This window comes from Ambystoma mexicanum, chromosome 1q, assembly GCF_040938575.1.
Source record: "Ambystoma mexicanum isolate Mex_15411 chromosome 1q, UKY_AmexF1_1, whole genome shotgun sequence".
Classification (NCBI taxonomy): domain Eukaryota; kingdom Metazoa; phylum Chordata; class Amphibia; order Caudata; family Ambystomatidae; genus Ambystoma; species Ambystoma mexicanum.
This window is the reverse complement of record NC_090922.1, coordinates 1335681073-1335704497: the sequence shown is the minus strand read 5'-3', so window position 1 is coordinate 1335704497 and position 23425 is coordinate 1335681073. Positions and strand designations below refer to the sequence as shown.

Sequence of the window (23425 nt, the reverse complement as noted above, 5' to 3'; positions counted from 1 at the left end):
CTTCTTTAGTTGGTAGGATATTTACCCTACATGGCATCAGCAAATCCCTATGGCGGGATGAAGGAAATTTCCTCAGATACGGAGGCGGTGCCTTCACTGCTTTATGCTCCCATATGATGATGTGACACAATTTATTCGCTTGCTTTAGCATACTCGTTTCGTCCTAGTCCTTTTCTCGCAAGATTTTCTTTGCCTTATCAGGATTTGTTCTTAATCTCTTCTTTGATGTTGTAATGCGATAGAATTTCCTGACATTTCATTTTCCAAAGTTGGAGATTTTTGTCCCGCTTCCCCACCGTTATTTTTGCCAGGATCTCAAAAGGGGGTGGTGGCGTGACAAGAGTGCATTTCCTGTAGAACGAGATGATCTTCCACAGGACTGTCGATCTTAAGGATTGGAGCCGGAGTTCATGCCTTATTGTCGAAATAGACAAACAGTTTGGAAGTCTTAGGATTTTCCACCAAAAAAAAGCTTCGACTATGTCCCAGGTTTCCCATCGAAGGTTTAGCAGGCACTTCGCTCCATAAATCAGGACCGCCACCATTTTCTGCTTGTAGAATGTGGGATGGAGAGCTCACCCTTGGTTTCTCAGCTTTATCAGTTTTTCTCTGATAAAAGTATATTGGGTGTTGATGGACCACACAGTGTTCCTTTTTTTCGACTTTTGTCCCAGAGCCGACTTCATTATTAGGATAACTGATTTCTTAATGTTTATCTTCGTATGATTTCTATCCAATTCATTTTTTAATTCTGTGATGCGTCGCTGAAGACCTACAGCTGTTTGGTCTATAAAGACCACATCATCCACATATAGGATCCAGGACAACTCCTCATCTTCAATTATTGGTGGAAAGGCTCTGATCTTACCCTGGGACGATGAATAAGGAGGATGCCAAAGCACAGCCTTGCTCGATTCCTTTAAATGTTGGGATCTTTTCAGTGGTGACTCCTCCTTTTGTAGTTATGTTTGAATTGATATATCTGTATACAATTCCTGAAGAATAGCTTCAATGAGATCTACTGGGCAATTCCACTTCTTCAATTTTGCCCAAAGGAGATCTCTACTGACTCAGTTGAAAGCTTGCTCTATGTTGATGAAGCCCAGACAGATGTTTGTTTTTGTTTGGAGGGCCTGCAGCTTTAATATATTCAGAATGAATAGATTGAAGGAGGTTCCAACCCCACTTATGAAAAGCTGTTTGGCGTTTGTCCAAAAGACCTTCCTTTCTGGCCCACTTTTTTAGGTCCCTGAGAAGGATGGAGGCAACATTTGTTCCAATGGAGTCCAGGAGAGCAATAGGTCTATAATTCTTAGGGTCTCTACGATCCCCTTTTTTTAATATTGGGACACTCGGTGGCCCCTTCCATGATAAAGGGATGGATCGAGTTTTCTTAATTTGGTTTAAAGCGCTGTAAGATGAAACTGGCCCAGGCTTCATTTTCTTTGAGCATATGATTTGATATGCCATCTGGCCTGGCAGCTCTTGAAGAGCTTAACTTTATTTTCCCCAGGATGTCATCATAGTCAAATTCAATGTGCCAGGGCGTTTTTCTCCTTGAGTATGTATTTTTTTCTACTGCAGAACTCTGCTGGAACAGGTTTGTAGAATGCTTAACCCATAGATCTTTTGGGACTTGAGAAGTGGTTAAGGCCGGTTGGAAGTCATCGCCTTTAATGATCTCCCATAGGCTGCAAGCGTTTGCTGTTTGAATTGCTGCCAACATCTTCTCAGCGTCACATTGAGCTCGCCAGGCCTTCGATGAGATCAGCCAGTTTTTATACGATTGATTACATTTCTGCATCAATTCTTCTTTGTTAGGCAGCGAGCTTCGTCTTATGCCTCTTAGTTCAGCATGATGCATCTTTCTCCTGGCTACCAACTCGGCATTATACACATGTTTCCTTGCGATTGATGGGTTTTTGTTTCCATCGCAGTGTACTTCGTACTCTTTTAGTAGCCATTTATATTCTACTTCCTCTAGATTTCTTTTTAGCTTAGTATTGAAACCATCCGCTAATTTAGCAATAGCCTGCAGCTTTATTCTAAACCGATTTCATCCCCATGTCACTTCCAGAGTGGGGAGGGCGAGATTTGTTACGACTCCAGACTCCCAGTTGAGTTCAATCTCTAGTAGAACATGGTCACTGGCCTTCTGTTTCTTAACTCTAAATGTGTTTATCCACCTTTGGGTGTTTCCGGCTAAGAAACAATAGTCTAAGACCGCACTGCTTATGTTAGACCATGTGGTGGTTCCTTCGAGATCTCCTTTCGTCCACCCATTTTAAGATTTTCATCTCTCTAATTTCCATTTCTTCTGTCCACCGTTTTTCGTTTCCTTCCAGCTGCGAGTTTGGTTTCAGTTTCCCTGCATTATCAAGCAGCTTTAAATTCAGGTCTCCACATATAAAGATGAGGTTTTTTTTTCTTCTAGCACAGATTAATCTATTGCCTCCATAATGTCAGACAAATATTTTTCATTTTCAGTCAGTTTGACTCCAATAGGTATTAATTAAAAGGAGTCGGATGTCCTGGGATACCGTCCTTTTCTTGATCTTTAAAATCTGGACATATGGATTTGGGATATGATGGCTCAGGACTTGGAGGCCGCTCTCGCCTTTTACTAGCATCAGCAGTACAGCATGCGGTCTACCCAGCAGGCCTTTCTTTGCAGGGTTCATGAACACGTCATAGCCATCACATAGAGGGACTGATCTTATCCAAGATTCCTGTAGGCAGATTATTTCTAATTTCCCCAAAAAGGCACTGTCTCCAAAGAAAAGATTATTAAAGCCCCTGGTGTTCCATGAGGCCAGTAGGGATTTTCCCTCACTGCCTCGATGTTAGCCTACTGTTTCTTTTTTTCTGGTTTTAACTCCTGCACTCCTTGTTTCCGTTCTGAGATACGACTTCCTTGTGTTATTGCCTTAGAGTTAGTTATCCACCGTAAATCTCAATTTTGCCGTTTGGCTATGGGCAAGCGGCCTGAGACCGTCTTGCGCTCTTTTGGGATCAACAGTGTTGGTCTTTCTCTCTAGCTCTGAGTTTCTTTCGGCTTTTGCTTCAAATGCTCTCGTTCTGTCTGGTTGTAGTGTTTGGTCCACAAAGTTGTCGTAGCAAATTTAGTTTTTGGGGTGCCTCTCCCGGTAATTCAATGTACAATCCTTTCTTCCCTATTACTTTTCACAGGCCTGGTTTTAAGGTACTCTCTTTCTGGGTTTTTGTGGTATTTTCTTTGGGATTTTGAATTCGGCACTTTCGGTCTTGATTTATAGCTTTCATTTGTTGATCGAACAAAATTCTCCTTTCTTCGGCTCTCTTCTGCTGACTCAGCGTCTGTTAATCTAAAGCCAGCATCCGCCAGCTTTCCCTTTGCTCTTAGTATTGTATCTTTAGTCCTTTGCGATCTCAGAATATTATCATGTCCGACCTCTTCATCAGGAAATTCGACTATCAAAATGTTGTCCGATGATACCTTTCTTAATGATGTGAGTTGGTTTAGAATAGTCCTCTAATTTTTTCTGTTCAGGATTATCCTTTGAGCCTTTTGCTACTCTCTCTCACTTAAGTTTGTGTTCGGTGGGTGACCCTTTTTCCACCAGCATTCTCCATCTGCGTTTCATATGTCCTTTGATTTTTTTCGTTTCTTTGCCGCTTTGGCTTATTTCTGGGTTCCCTCCCTCGAGCCGCTCCCACTGATTGGAGTCTAGTCCCTCTTCTTTCTTCTTAACAGTACCAAAAATCAATTTGATGGGATTGGGTCCTCCGACGTATTCCATATCTATGACATCTAATCACCACAGCTGTGGTGCTTCGGAAACTTTTTTCTGCGTCCTGCGTCGATGCGCCGTCATCGAGGACCTCCTCCGACGTCATCCGTTGTGATAAGTAGGACGCACAACGCCCGTAGCCTCAGTTCCGTTTTTTCCGCGAACGTGTTGCTTCGTGAATCTCGGTTAACGCCTCGACTCTTTGGAGTTCTGTTCTTCTCGGTTCTTCGAACCTGTTCGTTTTTGTGAAAATCCTTCGTGTGAAGATGTCTTCTACTTCGTCTTCGACCCCGCGTCCGGGTTTCAAGAAGTGCGGGGAGTGTGGGTCCAAGATGTCGGTGACAGACTCGCACGACGCCTGCCTCTGGTGCCTCGGGGAGGCCCACGACACGGATGACTATCGACTGCCAGTCGCTCACGTCCAAAGCCTTATGCGAACTTAAAAAGAAGTTGTCGGTAGGTCGGGTGTCCAAGCCCCGGAAGTCGAAGTCTGCGGGGCTTTTGACGGATGATTCGAGGGGTGACTCTCCGCGTCATCGTCAGAAGTCTCGTGGGTCTCCTTCTAGGAGTCGGTCTCGCCACTCCTCAGCCTCTTCGAGGCATTCTCCGAAGCGCCGACACCGGTCGTCTTCCAGGTCCTCTTCGGAGGACTCTGCCCGGCACGTCGCTTACCCCACCAGCCGTGCGACGCCGGAGGAATGGGCTTCCTTTGGGAAGAAAATGCTGGCGATTCTTGAGTCGCAGGGTACTAAGCCGTCCGCGCCCCCGAGTGGGGTTGGTCGTGAGAGGTCGAGAGACACCGCTCGCAAGAGTGGTCGGCACGAGTCACGGGAGAGGTCCCGTTTGGACAAGGAGACTCGTTCTCGACGTACCCGTTCCAGGTCCTGGTCCTCGACACGTTCGAGACCGTGTGCACCTGCGAGGTCTTCGAGGAAGACATCGACGTCTGAGGCGTCGAGGGCGTCGACAGGCTTTCTCGAGGTTCCGGCTCCGAGGAAGTCGTCGAAGCATCGACGCTCAGGTCGTCGAAGGACACGCTCGGGGCTCCGGCTTCGAGGGCTGTGTCGACGCCGCCGATGCTGGCGGCGCTGCATCTGACGTCGACGCCGATGCCTGTTCTCTCGGCGCCGATTCGCTCTACGCCATCGACGCCTTTCGTGTCGGAGGTACCCCGTGGCACGGGGGAACCCCCTAGGAAGGCTCTGGTTAAGAGCAAGCACTCTCGGGTGCCTTCTTTTCGCCACCTGGAATATATTTCAGAGGCGGATGAGGATTCTGATGGCCTGGTTCCTAGTCAGGTTCCAGATGAAATTGTCTCGGCCCATAGTCTGACGATTTGAGGCAGTCACTGCATGATGCCAGTGGACTGGACACCTCTCCGGAGGTGGAGTTTTGTAGGCCTGAGCCTGGCTCTCATGCCGATTCCTCGTACCGGCGCCTTATGGCTAGGGTTTCTGAGTACTTGGGATGGTCTGCTCCCTCAGGGGAGTTTGTGCAGGATGATCTAATGGACATCCTTGATGTTGGTCCCCCAACTGTCCCGGTACTGCCGTTCCATATGGCTTTACAGAGAAGGGTGGCGGCAGCTTGAACTGCTCCGGAGAGTCTCCCGGCGGTGGGCAGATCCTTGTCGCGAAAATACCGTCCAGCCAGTAGCGACCCCTGCTACTTGACCAGGCACCCCACTCCGGAGAGTTTGGTGGTCCAGGCGGCCCCGGCAAAGCAGGCGTGGTACCCTACCATCCCTCCTGATAGGGACGACAAACGTTTTGATGGCTGGGCGAAGAAAGTGTTTTCTTCTGGTGGTATGGCGCTTCAGGCGGCCAACTCCATTTGTGCCTTGTCTCGTTTCACACACACTCTGTGGAACTGTGTTGCGTTAGAGGCTGAATATATTCCCGAAGGGGACGAACGGGATGGTTTCCTTGCTATGGTCCAGGATGGTAAGGATGCCATGTGAGTCTGTTCAGTCGGGTTTGGACTTAGCTGAATGCGTCAGTAGGTGTCATGATGCCTACCTCTAAGGAACCAGGCCGGGCCCAGCAACCCTAGAGGCAGGCATCATTTCCCCCAGGAAGGTCTCAGCGGGCCCAAGTCGGGACCCTTTGGACTGAATCCTGGCGCCTTAGGCGCCAGGCTCATATTGGACCCCAGTCCTAGCGCCTTAGGCGCCAGGCTCATAAACGAGGACATGTGTTTAAGTACTTGGGTGTACACTTACCTGATGCAGACCTTGCTGCAACATCCAGGCCCCCTTGAGGCCTGGATGGGACGATTTTGTCTCTAGAACTACTTAACCACATGGGTGTGGCCTGAGGAAGAATACATACCTGAGTGGAAGGATACATACCTGGGACTTCTTGAAAGGCTATTTAAACCACGCCCGATCAGTAACTCACGCTTCGCGTTGTTCTGCATCTAGCAGCTGGACGCTCACCGTGCCTGCTCCTGCTTCTTGACTTCTGCCACTCCCGCCTGCATCCTGAAACACCTGCATGTGGAGAAGGAGAAAGAATTGGACAAAAGAGCCCTTACCTGTTTCAACCTCGTCCTAGAGTCGTCCCGTCAGCGATCCTGAAAAGGAAAGACTTTCATTTTCACCGCCGCATTTCACTCACCTTGCTGCCAGCCTCCATTGCCAGCGGCGCTCGTCCGGATTCGCTGCATCAACCCGGCACCTGGGGGAAAAAAGACAGAAAACAAAGGTGAGAGTGAGAAGAGCCTAAGGAAAGCCAGAGCTTCCATTTAGACTTACCTGTTTGGGTCATACTTCATTTCGGGTCTCTGCCGCATACAGGCACCTGCAGACCACGGCCCCTAAGGGGAAAAGAAAGACAGCGGAATTAATGAGAGAATGAAAAGACATGATAAGGACTCTCATTAAAGACTTACCGGAACTTACCTCTCGTTTCGGGTCTATGCTCGTTCAGCATTCTGACCCCGGCCTCTATGGGGAAAAAAGACATCTGCATTAGCGTTTAATATTGCACTCAGAGGAAAAACATTCTTTGAACACTAACCTGAGCATTCTTCATCGTTTTCATCGCTCTTCTCGGGATCCACGTTCTGCACCTGAAAGAAAGACAATAGAGACTTTTTATTCTCGGACATTAGCACAACCAACATGGATGTATGAGAGTGAATCCAGTGAATTAACTGGGTTTCAACGCGCCCCTGCACCAGAAGCAGGAAGGAGAGCTTGCCATCACAAAACCAAAGGTGAGATTCTAGGGGAATTACAGAAAGGGGGTTCGTTCAGGAGGTGAAGGGAGTGGGAAGCTGCACATTGCCCCGCAGATCATTAACGCCCCTCCCTTTTCACATACAGAAGAACCAGCCCTGCCATACTCTGAGTCCAGCGCCTCACCGGAAGAAGCAACTTCATTCCAGTCCTGGTCAGCGCCTCTGTGGGAGTCAGGTGAGCGTTACAGTAGGTCCATGGCAGCGAGCACCGTGATACGCAGGTTTGCGTGGTTGCGGAAGCCGGGGTTTGCTCCTGATGTGCAGTCCCGGCTCCTCAACATGCCCTTTGACGGTGAACACCTTTTTGGCAGCAAGGCTGACGAGAGCCTTGAGAGGTTGCAGACCTCAAAAGCTGCAGCGAAGTTGTTGGGCGCTGCAGTTCGCCAACCTCTGCCTTTTCGTCCTAGGGGACAGCAGTGGAGGGGTGGTTCCTTTCGCTATTACTCCTTCAGTAAAGCGAGAGGAGCTGACAGTCAAAGAGGCCAACGCAGGGGTACCAGAGGTGGACGACAGGGTACATGTGGTGCCAAGGCCGCTCGGGCAGTTGCCTCTTTGCCCTCAGGTAACACCGCAGCCGCTCCCACGCGGTCATGAGGCCATGTCCCATGGTTCGCCAGTTGGGGGAAGGCTGGCGCAGCATCTTATAGAGTGGCAAGCCATTACTTCAGATGTGTGGGTTCTGGAGATCATAACCCACGGCTACTGTCTTCCCTTTCGGCACAGGCCTCGCGACAATCCACCGGGGAACCTCTCTTTGCAGAGTCCGGATCCGCTCCTGGCGCAAGAAATTCAAGCCCTGCTGGAGAAAGGCGCCATAGAACTGGTGCCTGTAGCGGAAAGGAACAAGGGATGGTATTCCCCTTATTTTTTGATTTCGAAGAAAGACGGGGGATTGAGACCCATCATGGACTTGCGCGGTTTGAACAAACTCCTCAGGAAGGACAAGTTCAAGATGGTTACTCTCTCTCAAGTCCTTCAGGCCCTTCAGCTTCAGGACTGGTTGGTGTCACTCGACCTCAAGGATGCTTACTTCCATGTGCCGATCCATCCCAAGCACAAGAAGTACCTGAGGTTCGCGGTTGGCGACTCGCACTTTCAGTTTCGGGTCCTGCCGTTCGGATTGACCTCCGCCCCGAGGGTTTTCACCAAGCTCATGGTGGTGGTGGCAGCGCATCTCAGGCAAGGGGGGATTCACGTCTACCCCTACCTGGACGATTGGTTGATCAGGGGGACCTCTCCCGAGTAAGTCCTGGATCATCTGTCCGTCACCTGCCACTCCCTTCACAGGCTGGGCTTCTCCCTCAATTTAAAGAAGTCCCATTTGACGCCAACACAGCGGCTCCAGTACATCGGAGCAGTGCTCGACACTTCCCTGGGGCAGTGTTTTCCTCCCCAGGTGAGGGCTCTTCACATTCAGCAGATGGTGCACAAGTTTCAGCATGCCCAGACGCTCCCAGCGTTCGAGTTCTTGAGGTTGCTCGGCCTCATGGCATCCTGCATTCTTCTGGTGCCAGAGGCTCGCCTGCGGATGAGATCTTTGCAGTGGGCACTCAAGACGCAATGGTCGCAGTCCTCCGGCAGGATGTCGGACCCGGTTCAGGTGCCGCCCTCAGTTGCCCGGGACCTTCTGTGGTGGGCCGTCGAAGGCAACTTGATGAAGGGGGCTCCATTTTGGCTTCCCTGGCCGGAGGCGACGATCGTGACGGATGCATCCCTCACGGGATGGGGAGCTCATCTCAACGGGCTGACAGTCAGCGGTCGTTGGTCTCCATCGGAGTCCAGACTCCATATGAATCTGTTGGAGCTGAGGGCCGTCAGGCTAGCCCTGAAGGCTTTTCTGCCGACTGTGCGAGGAAAGTGTCCTGATCCTGACGGACAACACAGTGGCCATGCACTACCTCAACAAAAAGGGGGGGCAGGGTCACTTCCTCTGTGCAGGGAGGCGATGCAGCTCGAGTTCTGGGCCGTCCAGCAGGAAGTTTCGATCTCGGCAGTTCATCTGGCCAGAGACGAAAACGTGACGGCGGACGCTCTGAGCAGGCAGAGCGTGATCTCTCACGAGTGGGAGTTGGCTCAGGAGATTCTCCTGGAGATCTTCGCCCTTTGGGGGACCCCTCAAGTGGATCTCTTCGCCTCCAGTGTCAACCGGAAGTGCGAAAGGTTTTGCTCGCGGGAATTTCCTCCAAAAGGAGCCTTAGGAGACGCGTTTGTGGTGGAGTGGTCATTCCCGCTGCTGTACGCGTTTCCTCCAGTCCCCGTCATCCCGCAAGTGCTGCGGAGGTTACAGAAGTTCGGTTCCCGGATGATCCTCATTGCTCCGGCGTGGGCTTGGAGGACGGGGTACCCGGACCCTCTCGACTTGTCCATCTGCCCTCCACGTCGTCTTCCCTACCGAGACGATCTGCTCTCCCGGGAGGGGGGGTCAGTTTCTCCATCCAGAGGTCAGATCCCTCAACCTTCACGCTTGGCTTCTGAAAGGTTGAGGTATAAGGATTGGGACCTCCCTGAAGACGTGATGGAGGTGTTGCTTTCGGCCCGAAGGCCAGCAACAAAGTCTCTGTACCGTTGCCGTTGGCATAAGTTCTGCGACTGGTGCAGAGTTCAGAATGCGGATCCTTTTGCATGCGACATCCCCATGGTTCTGTCCTTTTTACTTTCTTTGGCCCACAGGGGCTTGCAAGTGGGTACCATTAAAGGTTACCTGGCGGTGCTGTCCAGCTTTAAGCGCTGGTCTGAAGAGTGTTCTTACTTTAAAATCCCTTTAATTTCACAGTTTCTGAAAGGGCTCACTAATGTGTTCCCTCCGTCACCTTTCCTGGTACCCGGTTGGGATTTAAACCTTGTTCTTAAGTTTCTTATGGGTGCTCTGTTTGAGCCTTTACATTCTTGCCCTTTGAGGCTGTTAACTCTGAAAACTGTGTTTTTAGTTGCGGTTACTTCCGCTCGCTGAGTGAGTTACAGGCACTTTCAGTTAAGCCACCCTTTACTGTATTTCACAAGGACATGGTTGTCCTTAGAGTTCGTCCTTCTTTTCTTCCGAAGGTAGTGACGGAATTTCATTTGGCCCAGAAGGTTGTTCTTCCGGCATTCTATCCTCCTCCGCATCCTGGTAAGGAAGAGGAGAGGCTCCATAGACTTGATCCTAGGAGAGCTTTAAGCTTTGATGTTTCACGCATGTCCCGGGTCAGAGTGGACGATCACCTCTTTATTGGTTACGCTGGAAAGCGTTTGGGGCAAGCTGTGACGAAACAGACTTTGTCTCGCTGGATTATTTTAGCCATCTCGGAGTGTTACCGCTTGGTGGGTAAGGACCCACCGGCTGGCTTGCGGGCCCATTCTACCAGGGGTATGGCTGCATCTACTGCCCTGCAGAGGGGTGTTCCTATTCGCAACATCTGTGATGCAGCCACCTGGGCTTCAGTACATACATTTGTACGTCACTATTCCCTCGATTCCATCCGAGGACAGGATTTGGCCTTTGGAAAGGCGGTCCTTTGCTCTGCTATTTGATTGGCTATTCTAAATTTTGATTCTAAATTCTTTCCCTCCTCCTTGCTCTGGTACTGCTTTGGGAGTCTGTCATAGATATGGAATACGTCGGAGGACCCAATCCCTTCGAAGAACAAGTTACTTTCTTACCTGGTAACGTTCTTTCGATGGGATGGTCTGACGACGTATTCCATATCGCTCCCTCCCTGCCTTCCGCGCTGCAGAATTTCTTTTGCGATTGCAGCTAACGTTCCGCAAGGCTTTGTGTCTGACTGGCAGTTGACTAATGTCACACGTTCTGGGGGAAAAAAACTACGACTGAGGCTACGGGCGTCGTGCGTCCTACTTATCACATCGGATGACGTCAGATGTCGGAGGAGGTCCTCGAAGACGGCGCATCGACGTCATTGACGCAGGATGCAGGCGCCGAAAAAAGTTTCCGAAGCAGCACAGCTGTGGTGATTACATGTCATAGATATGGAATACGTCGTTGGACCATCCCATCGAAAGAACGTTACCAGGTAAGAAAGTAACTCTTCTTTTTTGGTCTTTTTCCTTTTTCTTTTCCTCACTGCAAGATCGGTTCCTGAGTTTATGGGTCCTCAGTCCCCCCCCCCCCCAACCCCCTCAGATCTTTTGCATTTTTCATCTCCTTTTCTCTTTTTTTTTCCATTTCATAATGTTGTAACTGGTTATCTATAGCTTGCCAGACTGATGTTTTGCCAGTGTTAATCCTCATCGTTCTCTTCTATCATTTCGATTAGATCACTGAAATATCCATTTCACTCCGTTTCAATTTCAATGGAGACTGAATTCTTAGGGATTTCATTGTCTTTTGATGAGTTGAATATTTTCATTTTAAGCCTTGGCTGCTTTGCTGGGTGAATTTGCTCTTCCCCCACTGGTATTTTAATGTTTCTTAAAAAGGGTCTTGAGCCACATTCCTTCCGTTTAGTCGTTTGGTTTTTAGGTTTCTTTTGTGAGTCTTTTAGAGCCGTTTTAGGGACACTTACTGATGATTAAGAAATCGCATGTGGTGCCTCTTGAAATATTGCATAACTTGATTTAGAGCTTTCACCGTGAGCCGCTTCCTGTGTGGGTGCTTGAGGGAGATCAATAGGTAGTTTCTTTTCCGTATTGATTTTCTTTGGTTGTACCAAGACCCCTTCCTAATACCAAAGGGCCCCCTTTAGTCTGTCCCTGTTTTTTTTTGTTTTTTTTCCCCCGAAGGATCGATCTTTGATCCTTCGATTCTTCTTTTCCCCCTCTTGCGTCTCTACGTTCTTCGGTCGTAGGACCTTTGGGAGTGTTTTGTTGATAGGTATTCCTTAGCCTCTTATGCTCTTCTAGCACCGCCTCTGCAAGTAGTTTATCATTGGAGTTGCGACGTGCTATGTCGTTCTTGCCCTTTGTTTGATTTGTCCGCTTCCGTGTCCATTCTCAGATGTAATCTTTTCATGAAGCCTTTGATTTCATTTATCTGTTCCCTTGTTTTGGAGTTTACGGAATTAACCGTTTGCAAGGATTCATTGATGCTCTCATAGAGCTTAAGGAAAGGGGCAATTGCAATATCCAAGGCCGCCATCGCCACATTAAGTGTGCACAAAGTCATCCATTCTCCCCTTACTGAACAGCTCTTATTTTTTCCAAGGCGTTTTCGTCAATCCTCGTTTCCAATTTCTCTTGACAGCGGACCAATATCCTCACTTATCCTATTGATAAGCTTATTTATAGGAGGTCTTGTGTCCTTTTCCCTTTGCCTACAAGGTCTTTGACTATCCCCTTCAAAAGGGTCCTCCACATCAAAGGCAGCAATTTTTTCTTTGATCAAGGATAGGCTTCTCCTTTTTTCCAATGTAATTTTGCCGTTTAAGTTAGAAATGTCCTGAATGAGTTTCTCTGCCAGGCTTGAATTGCTTTGTTTTTCTTTTCCTGTAGTCTTCCATTCCTTTAGGACATTCCCATTTGGGGAGCCCGTTGAGCCCCCCGAGTCGGTTTCCACCCTCGGAGGCCAAGGTGTCCCCGTTATCTTGACATTCCTTGGCATTTTGTTGTTGGTTAAGACCAGGGTCTGAGGTGATTTATCCATGTCTGCCCTGAAAGCCTCGTCCTGGCAGTTCATTAAACTCCATTTCGCTGATCTCTCCTGTTTCACTTTCGTAATCTTCATTTTCAGTGCGCTGACACATCTTCTGTTTGATTTCCTTCAGAATACGAGAGGGTGGACCACCTAGGCCTGATGTCTTCTGTGGGCTTGTAGGAGGCTCTGACATAAATGCATCTGAATCGGCATTTCCTTCGACATTAGCTCAGGTTTCTTTCGATAAACTAACAGTAGTTTTCTCTCTTTCAGGTGCCATCGAGAGGTTTGATATCGCCGGTACTGGGAAATTCTCTTCCACATTTGCCTCAGCTTCTGGGACCATTTTGGCAACATTTTTGTCTATTTCCAACGGCTCTATAGCCAGCCCTAGTGCACATGGGCTAGTCGATGGGGTTGAAACAGCATGGTCCTTTTTTCCCCACTTCATTGCTTTTAGGTGGATTATTCTCAGGCTTCTCTGCCTCCTCTCCCCTTTGGTTGACGGAGGGGCATTCCTTGTACGACACATCTGTTCTGTCTAATTGGGCGGCATAACCAACCTCCTGAGTGTTCTCACCAACCTCCTGTTCAATATCTATGATCAAGGGCTGGAACGATGCAAGGAGTCCTATCTCCCTTGGGGTTGCCATCCCCATTTCTGATGTTTTGGGTAAATCGTTTGTGCCCAGCAACCCCTGCGAGGCCTCCATGTGCAATGTCTGTATAGGGGACTGTGCACCACCTCCCTCCCTTGGAGTTTCTATGTCCTCCTTAGTTGTTTGGGTCGAGTCCTGAGGTTCCGACCCCTCTTTGACTACCTACGCCCTCTCGGGTGTCCTAGATGGTGTAGGTGTACATGTTGCCTCCGGGGAATTGCGGGGGGTGGACTCTGTCCCGTCTCCAGGGGGAGCTTGTCTTTCACAAATGGGAGTCGTGATTGCTTTAGGGGCGGCATAATTTTAGTTGTCATAGTCCTAGAAGGTGATGCAGACATCGATAGGGCAGGGTGGGAGGCTAACCTCTGTCTTACCTGATGTCGCGTTTTCGCTACCGGCTCGGCATTTGCGTGCGTCGTGCAGCTCCTCTGAAGGTGAACAGGTAATTGTAGTTTGCGACGCTGTGTTTTTCCCTCTTTGGATGCAGTATCCTTTATTTTTTTAAATATTTTTTTGTTTAGTCCTGCGTCCCAGCAAAGCAGCAAACAGCCAGGTAGGATGCAGCTCGCCCTTGACTTGCTCGGGTTTCAGGTCTTATATGGCTTTTGATGCAGGTGACTCAGTATTTTCGTCCCCCCTCCGCACCCCCCTGAGCCCCCACCCCCCAATGGTCTTTTTATGCTTTCAGGTATTTTTCCCCAACTGTACCGTTATGCCTTTTGCTTTGGTTGTGGGTTAGGGTGGGCTAGGGATGTCTTGTGGTTGATGTTTATTGTCCTGTGCATTGTGGTAAATAATAAAGTTTAAAAAAAATCATGCTTTGCTTCATGTTAATAGCAAATAACTTCAAAAGTAAAGGTTGGCATCTCCAAAGCAATATTTGTCCTTATTGATACAGTGAACAATTGCAGCAGTTAGGAACTTAAATAAGCAGGACTGGTCAGGAGGGGTTGGGGGGGAGAATAGTACCCACAACAATACATAGCTTATTTCGCTAATGTTGATGGCATGTATTGTGGCATTTCATTTCATCCCTTTCAGCACTGAGGACAGTAGCATTTATGTTTACTCTTGGAATAAGCAATAATAAGAATATACTAATACATGCTTTTTCACTTTCTTTTTTTCTATCCATACCAAGGATTTCAGAAATTACCAGTATACATTAACTGTGGTTCAAGGCTTGGTGGTTGATATGGAAGTCAGAAAAACTTGCATCAAAATTCCAAGCAACAGATACAATGAGGTACCATGTGCTGTACATCTACATATTTAAAAGCAATAGTATCATGCATGATGTGGAAAATGCTGATATATTTTACATAACTTGTGTTACTAGATTTTGATTTCTTTGTTTAAACTGAATTTTATTTGAGCTTGTTTGGAATGCATGTTAACATAGAATGTCAGTAATGTAGCTGTAAAACGGGCATGGTATCAAGAGATAGACTCAAAAGTATTTGGTTTTAAAACCTTTATTTTCTAAGGTTCTTGAGGTGGTGGAATGCCTGACTTGCCCTAACTCTAAAAGGATGGTTCCCTTAACTGATGTTTCTAATGGCTGTCCTCATCAAATAGTCCAAAACAAGAGTCTATCCGTGTCTAAACCTATGCTTGCCCTCACGCTGTACAAAAATGTGAGGTGAAGTTCTTTGGAAAGGAAAAATAGTGGTTCAACAAAAATGGCGAAACCAAAGTAAGTTTCAGGTGGTCTTCTCACCAGGTGCAATTTGGTCCATGTCACAAAGAGATTCACTCATCAGTGCTGTGTGTACAACCTTCTTCACATGGCCCTTAAGTGAATCCAAACACCTCCAATGTCCTTGTGTTCCTTGGTATTCCCTTTCACAAGCTTTAACATGTTCACTTGCCGCTTTCAACACAAAACAGTCTACTTGTCTCAATAGACCTCTCAGGGTTCCCTTCCCCAAGCTCAGGCCTTGTCCAGCTTTCAAAACACCAAGTCAGGATGTGCCTTTTCTCAGGTGCAAGTTTTTCTGCAGGTCATCCTCTTATGGGGAAGAATCGGAGGCTTTTGAAAATGCTCGGCTCTTTATATTTCCTCAGCGTGAACACTCTGACCCTTTGCCCCTCTCTTGGTTTGTTACTTTCTCTTCCGGTTGCACTTTCTTCAGGTGCTTCTTGCACCATTTTCCTATGTTCGTTCGCCTTTTCCGTGCACACTTTGACCTTTAGTCCTTATGTTGTTTGTACACTCTTGTGCTTCCTTCTTGCTTTTCGGGTCCCTTGCACATATGTTATTGTCCCTTTTTTTCGTGCCTCTCGCACCCTTTCACGCCACCCTCCTTTCCCCGGCTTCTGGTCAACTTTGGGTCACTCGAACCCTCGATTGTACTGTCCTTTACTTTGTGCCTCCTGCACCTCTTCTATGGGCTTCTAGCCCTCTTTCATTCATTTTGTTTCAAAGTGTCACACACACACACACGCGTGTCTCACACGCGCGCAGGGTCTCGCCACCTGCCCCTCGGACACTCCTAGGCTGTTTACCGGCCAAGAGGAATGAACATCCAGATAAACGGGTTCTGCAGGGCACCAGCATGCCTCTCGGCTCCTGTGTATGGATCCTTCATGGCTCCCTGAAGACACAGCTCCCTCGCCATGCTTCTGCCCTTTTGCACGGCAGTTCCTCTGCGTTTCGGCATCCCGGTCTTTCGCCTCTGGTCCTCGGCAACTCTGATGGCTTGGCTCTCCTTCCGACTTGTTCTCCTGCTGGCTCTCCTATTCGCTCATACATTTGTGACAGACCACACCTTTTATAGTGAACCGACCAGTCAAGTGGAGTTGTGTGAATGGTTACTATTAAATGCTTGACCCTGCCTGACTCTATTAATGGGACAAGTGGAGTTCTTTCTATGGTAGGTTTTCCCTACTTTCCCCATGTTATTCCTATGGGTAATCTTGATTGATCTTAGTTGCTTCTTCCTCTCAGTACTTAGTGGAAATGGGGAGGGGGGGAGTTGGGGTGAGACTGGAGATAACCCATAAAGGCTGAGGAAGGGACGTTTAGGGTGGTTTTGTGACTGAGGAAATACCATGTCTTGCCTTTAGGTGGTGTCCTCCCAATCCCTTGTGAACCTCTAGTCAGGTGATCCTCCCTCGATTGTTCACCCCCAGGGTCGGGATCTGAAAGTGATGGCCCTTCCTTGGCCACCTTAATGGAACATCCAGAGGGAGTGGGCAGGTGAATACCGTCCGGTTTCTCACACACCCTTGGCCTATGCGGTTTGGACTGAATTGCTTCCCAGGGGAACCTTGAAAGGAAATCTACATTTCCTTGGTCTTTACCCTTTCGATGTTCCACCGAGCAGCAATAAGACTGTAAGTCCAAGAACTATTGCATTACTCTTGGGTGGGTTGGGCTCTTTCCTTTGTCTGATCCATATTAGGGGGAGTGGTCAGTGATCAATCTGAACTGCAGGACGGAGAGCACACTTTCCAAGAAAACAAGGTGAGCAGTGGATTAAAGAGAAGGGTTGGACCCGGGGAAGAAGGGGTTCAAGCACACAGAGACAATAGGGAGTTAAACTCTACCAATCTTGTGTTTCAGACCCAGTCTCCAGTCGAGTAGACTCCAGGGAAGGGTTCAAGGTCGTAAGAGGTCAGAACAGGCTGAGTGACGTCCCCGTGGATACCAGGTGAGCGTTACAAGAAGCCGACAGCTCGGCTGTGAGTGATTATGCAACGCAAGCCATAGAAAATTTGAGTACCTGGAGGACGGACGAGATAAAATGGCGGCCGCTGAGAACATAGGAACAAGTAAAATCCGAGCACCACTGCAAAGGAGCTGGGTGCAAGAGGTCACAGAGGTGCGTCACAAACTGATCCGGACCACTACTTGGGTCACATCAGGCAACGCCTACATGAGTGGCTGCAGGATAACGAATTATTAGCAGAGGAGCTGCCCTCCAGGTCAGCGAGCTCAACAACAGCCACTTGGGTGCGGGACGAAGGAGAGGAGGTCCCCGAATACACAAAGGAATCAGATGCTGCATTTCGAGTGTCACACTCAAGACATGGAGTATGCATGGACCATGCACAACACACAAATGAATGAGCAGGCAGTATAAGTGCAGCCCCGGTAGCACTGCAGAAGACTCACCAACAGTAGCAAGACCCAAAAGCAGGAGAATTGAAACTAATGGGGACTGCTGCTACATAGTTGCATCCTGTTGATGGCTGATCAAGCGGATCGGCCGAAATACGTTGCAACAGTGGCAACAGCTGTCAGCTGAAGTCTGCAGAGAAATGACTACGGGTCGAAGGAGTGCCGTAGCAATGTAAGTGGAGGGCGTTCAGCACAGAGAGGGCAGAGGAGTACACTGTTATGGTAAAGGAGCCATAAGAAGCCACTAACGGGAGTAGTGGTGGGTCTGCCGAGCTGGGGGGAGCATAGTACAGTGACCCAGCAAGAAACGGACGACCGTAAGCAATAGTGCTGTGCGGGACACCAATGGCTGTGCTTACTGGAAGTGCATTCAGGCGAGGACAATTAGGCGTGTAGTAGCATGACTCCTATTGACACCTGGCCCCCAAATAAAAAGCATTTTTATATTGTGTGCGTTCGCATAAATGGAAGCTCAATTCTACCAACGGTGTGAATCACAACAAGCATAACTTTGCAGCAGTGCTTGGGCGGACCAGAGAGCGAGCTGGCCCAAGCTAACGAATGAGGATGGACCGCTCTGCAGACGTGCCCAAAGAAAGTACCAGGCAGCAAAGCGGACCTCAAGGCAAACTGGGCCAGTAAACACACGAAGATTGCGGTCTGCAGCATAAACTAAGTATGGTATCAGATTACACAGACCAGAACACCAGTCTCGCTGGAGTGCGAATGCCAAAGGACAGGCTTTATCCCAATGCACCCTGAAATACATGTAAGTCAGCGCAAAATACAGCTGCTAGACGTAAGACCCTGTGAGGCCCACACAAATAGTGTAACACAGGGATCGAGGGTAGACGCCATGCAAGGACCAAGGTGACACATCGGATGAGTAAGTGGTGAGTCACCCGACAAGACCTCGTGCTGCGCACACAGGGGCGAGTGGGCACTACAATTCTCCCTGGTGCAATTGGATGCAGATGGGTATATAAATGCGGATCCTAGTGCAAACTGGCACCCCATACGTCAACGCTCCACAGCTCACTTAGTCATCACACCTCTAGCATAAGGCGAATAAAGGCGAGGGGCGGGGCTAAGTCAACAAAGGGGGGTTGTAAAGTACAGATCCTCGTAAAGGAGCAATCGTGGCATCCAAACCCCAGAAGAGTAAGGCTAAGCAACCCACGCTAGACACCTTTACTAAACCCACTATGGCGGTTGAAAACACTGGTGCAAAGACGCCTTGAGAGGAGCTGCCGCTTGAGAAGGGAGATCAACAAATCCTGGCAGCCATAGCGTCTTTGAAGGAATCTCTTGAAGCTAAAATCGATACCATTAGTTTCGACGTCAACTTGTTAAAACAGCATGTCTGGTCACTGACCGGACGCACAAGAACGCTCGAGAAGGCAGTTGTGGAAAATTCAAGTGGCCTTAAGGACAGCTCAGAAGAAGTCAGGGTCTTGAAGCAGCAAGTGCACAACCTGGAGGACGGAGCAGAGGACGCGGAAGACAGAGCGAGACGCAATAACGTACAAACTATTGGGCTTCCGGTAGGCAAGGAAGGGGCGAATCCAGCGAACTACATCGAGACCCTGCTACAGCAAGAAATTGGCTCTGGCGCCGTCACCCAAGGCTTCACGGTCGAAAGAGCGCACAGATCACTGGCATCGAAACCACCACCTAGAGTTCGGCCAATAATAGCCCAGATACTAAACTACCGGGATAGGGAAAAGATCCTCGAATTCTTCCGCAAATGAGGGGTGATTCAACGTGCTTCTCCCACGATCACTGCTTACCCGGATTACACCCTACAGGTGCAGAAACGACAGATTAACTGTATAGCAGTTAAAAGGTGATTGCGAGCTTCCAAACTGAAGTACATGCTGTTGTATCTGGCCAGACTGAAGGTGATCCACAAAGATTGTGCTGTCTTTTTTTTGAGAGTCCAAAAGAAGCAGATAGGTGGATGGACACGCAGAACTTGCCAACCGGTACAGAAGCAGGCCCGAGCAGAGATGAGTCGATACGATCAGCAGTCCATGATGGCTACGAGAAGCAGATGTAAACACAAATCAAAGCGAGATCTATACTCCCATGTGAGGAGCATCACTAAGACAAGTACGAAAATGCAGGAGCGCACAATGTGGTGCTTATTTAAAACTTCCTGCGCAGGAACATCCTACCCCTATGATTGGATTTCTTTGTTCGGATTATAGCGGTTATGTATCCGCCCACGCAACAGGTGCGTACCCTGGAACGAGGGTGCGATGTGGGGAGGCCTGAGCACGAGGTATTGAGCTGGGCAATGGTTGGGGAGGGGGAGGGTAAGGGAGTTGGGGTAGTTGGGAGTTCGCCTGTAAGCCCACACTGTATATACTATACTTGAACTTTGATACTGATCTGTTGATGTGTGTCAAAATGTCAGGGACCTTAATAGTTACATAACACAACAGGATCATGACTTATTTAAAGCGGCAGAATATTGATATAGCACTCTTGCAGGAGACCCGCCTCACAAAAGAAAAGCAGACAGCGGTAGCAAAAGAATCGAGAGGCACAACGCTTGGTTTGTCCTATTCTGCTTGTGCTTGGGGTGTACTAATATGGGTGGCACCGTCGATGCCCTTAAAGGTATTGGAGACATTCCAGGATAAAGAGGGCAGAAAGTTTGTGCTGCGGGGCGGGTTGAAGACATGGAATTTTGTATAGTCAACACATACACACCGAACCAAGACACACAAAAAAACACTGCAGCGTTCTTTCACACTTTATATACATTAGTTCGTACAGGGATGGTACACTGATATAGGGAGGTGACTTTAACTGTACGCTTAACCCTACACTGGACAGTCCAGATCACAAATTTACTCACCCGGCCCCTTCAGCCAAAGCCCTGCGCACTCTGTTGCAGGCATTCAAGCTCGCAGACATATGGCGGATTCATCACCCACAGACCCAGGGATTACGCTGCTCCCCAGGACCTGCACACCAGGTTAGATTATATTTTTACAGGAGAAGACACCCTGTGGGAATTCGGGAAGGCAGAATATAAAGCACAAGTGTTGTCAGATCACGCCCCGCTAGTGGCCACGTGGCAGGTGACACACCCCACCCGCTGCCCAATAGCACGTATCCCGATGTGGCAATTAAGGAGCGAGTCCCTGAGAGATGAAGCATTCCGGGAACAGCTAAGGATAGGGGCGCAAGAGTATTTTACTTAAAATACAGGTAGTGTAGCGTCAGCAGGCACACTATGGAAGGCCTTCAAGGTAGTGATCAGAGGGACTGCAATTGCCAAGAGTAACAGGGTCCAGTCCACAATAGAAAATGATTTACGTAAGGTGGAAACCAAACTAGAAGCCATAAGTGGTCAAGGTGGTGGTGCTTGAGAAGTAGTTGCACTGCGACAAGAGTGTTTAGGACACTGGGATAGATTGGGCAACTTGAGCTACAGGAAATATATGGAACGGCAACATGCAGAAGGAGATAAACCGGGGCACCCGCTAGCTTGGCTATACAAAAGCAAGACAGAGCGAAGCATGATCCGAACGATAAAGGCAAGGGATGGAGTGTTTTGTGAGATGCAACAGGACATAAACACATGTTTCTGTGAGTTTTTTAAGCTGTTATACGAAGCAACATCAGGCACTCAAGAGTCAGAGATGGAAGAGGCTCTAGAGCTGATGGAGCTCCCCAAACTAGACGCAGATGAGGCGGACAAGCTTGAGGCCCCCATAACTAAAGAGGAGTTGGAACACCCCATTAGAGGGTTTCCATCAGGGAAAGCTCCGGGAGCGGACAGACTCCCGAGCAAGTTTTATAAAGATTTTATGGCTGATGACACAGCCCCATTATTGGCAGTGCTGAACAAATGTTTAGATAAAGGCATTTTGCTGCTGTCATTAAGAGAATCAATCATAGTCCCATTACTGAAACCTAACCAACCAGATACTGATTGTGGCTCTTATCAGCCACTCTCGCTACTTAACCAAGATGGGAAGATCTTGACGGCCCTGATGGCCAACAGGTTGAAACCATTATTCCACAAACTCATACACTCAGACCAGTCCGGTTACGTCCCGAACAGGAATATTGGATGTAATCTGAGACGATTGCACCACGTCATTGATCAAACTCAAGACAGTGCTCAGCTCCTGGCAGTAACCTCGCTGGATGCAGTTAAAGCTTTTTACTCGGTCAGGCGGCCATGGCTACTGGCGGTGTTGGAAAGTTTCGGTATGGGTCCGATATACATTAAATGGGTGAAACTATTATACAGTAACCCGGTGGCTAGAGTTAAGATGGGCAACACAATATCTGAACAATGGGAGTTGGCAAAGGCACCAGACAGGGTTGCCCCTGGTCTCCTATGCTATTTATATTGGCCTTAGAACCGTTAGCGGTATATCTACGGAAAGAATTTCAAGAGGCTGACATTAACCTAAGGGGCGACACACATCTGATTTCCCTATATGCTGACAATATGCTACTTTATCTGCAATAACCCAGAGATTAATCTACAAGACATATTGGAGGTGCTTGATGAACGTTATGCAGATCTCTCCGGGATTACGATGAACGCGCAGAAGTCCTCATATTCCCACTTGCAGGGTATAGGAAGCCGCCCTCTGGGGCGTTACCAGTACTACCGATTAAAGGGGTAGAGGACACATTTAGATACTTAGGAGTTGACATCTTTCACAACCCTGACATAGAACATAAGAGGAACACTGTGAAGGCGGTAGCTAAAATAGAGAATTCTAAAAAATTTTGGGCCAAACTGCAACTGTTGAAGATGCTAGTGCTACTGAGGTTACTTCATTATTTCACCAACGTCCCCTATAATATACCGAGAGTCATTTTTTAAGACACTCAAATTGCAGAGACCATATGAACAGGGCGGGATTAAAGTGCTGGATTTTGAGGGGTATTTTGTGGCGCGCCAGCTGCAGTTCATCACAAATTGGTTTTCGGATGAACAGACCCAAGATCTTGGGTTACTGCAGCAGGCATGCGCCCCTTTCTTCCTGAAATAAATAGTTTGGACCAAGGTGCCACAGGACCACAAGCCACCTCTGTTGAAGCTGGGTATGACTTTGTGGCACAGAGCTTGCCGATTTCTGGGTAAAAAAGCACCCTACTCACCCCAGGTCCCACTGGCGACACTTAAGAGAGGATGCGCAAATTAGACTAAATATCAGAAAATACTGGGAACCCAGAGGGATGGCAGCGGTGGGTGATAAACTGAAGGAAGGGCTGCCTAAGACCTTCAGTGAGGTTCCAGAGGAATCAGGATTTGGGATAGGACAACATATGATCTATGCCTCACTCCTACATACACTGAACTAGAAATGGGAGGGAACAGAGGGTGTATTAGTTGAAGATGAGACAATAGAAACGCTTTATGATTTCTCGGAAGGGAGACACGCAGTGTCAAGATTATGAGATTCTGACGGCAAAGCCTGATGGTAATTTAATACATCTTAAACAAAGCTGGGACGTGGACTTACAGGAGCAGCTGTCGGAAGAAGCTTGGAGTAGGACCATGGGGTACCACAAGAAAGTGTCTAGAAATGCAAAACTACAATTGATCCAATTATGTTACGCAGACAGCGTACTTAACTCCTAAGAAGATAGCAAAATGTAGTAATGCGACCGAACAAGTTTGGCCGAAGCGTGGCTTGATCAATGCAGATTTGATACAACTGTTTTGGGTCTGTGCGGACATGCACCTATTTAGGGAAGGTGAGGCCCAGACCTTAGTCAAGATCGGCCTATCGGCAGATTCTATCTCCCCGAAGGCATGTCTGCTAGGTATCTTTCCAAGACAAAAACAAACAAGACACGTTAGTAAATTGAGAGACTTGGAGTACATATTGGCAAAGTGCAGGATCACAATGGGGTGGAAGGTGCGTAAAGCCCCAGCGTGTGGTTGAGAGACCTCCGGAAATGGTAATTGGCAGAAACGGCTCTCTGGAAAGACACATCCTGGCATGGACAGGGCGAACAGAACACACATTTATTGGCCTGGACACACATGATACAAGAACTGTTGTCCTCTGCA

General features: G+C 48.4%; 1 protein-coding gene across 2 annotated transcripts in view; it reads left to right on the top strand.

Moving 5' to 3' along the window:
• The window catches only part of ZFYVE9 (zinc finger FYVE-type containing 9), a 1362935-nt gene that overhangs the window by 880990 nt on the left and 458520 nt on the right, over positions 1-23425 (top strand). For both annotated transcript variants that reach the window (XM_069642200.1, XM_069642199.1), the window contains exon 13: positions 14383-14487. In XM_069642200.1, the coding sequence (XP_069498301.1) occupies positions 14383-14487 (105 nt within the window). The remainder of the gene's footprint in view (positions 1-14382; positions 14488-23425) is intronic.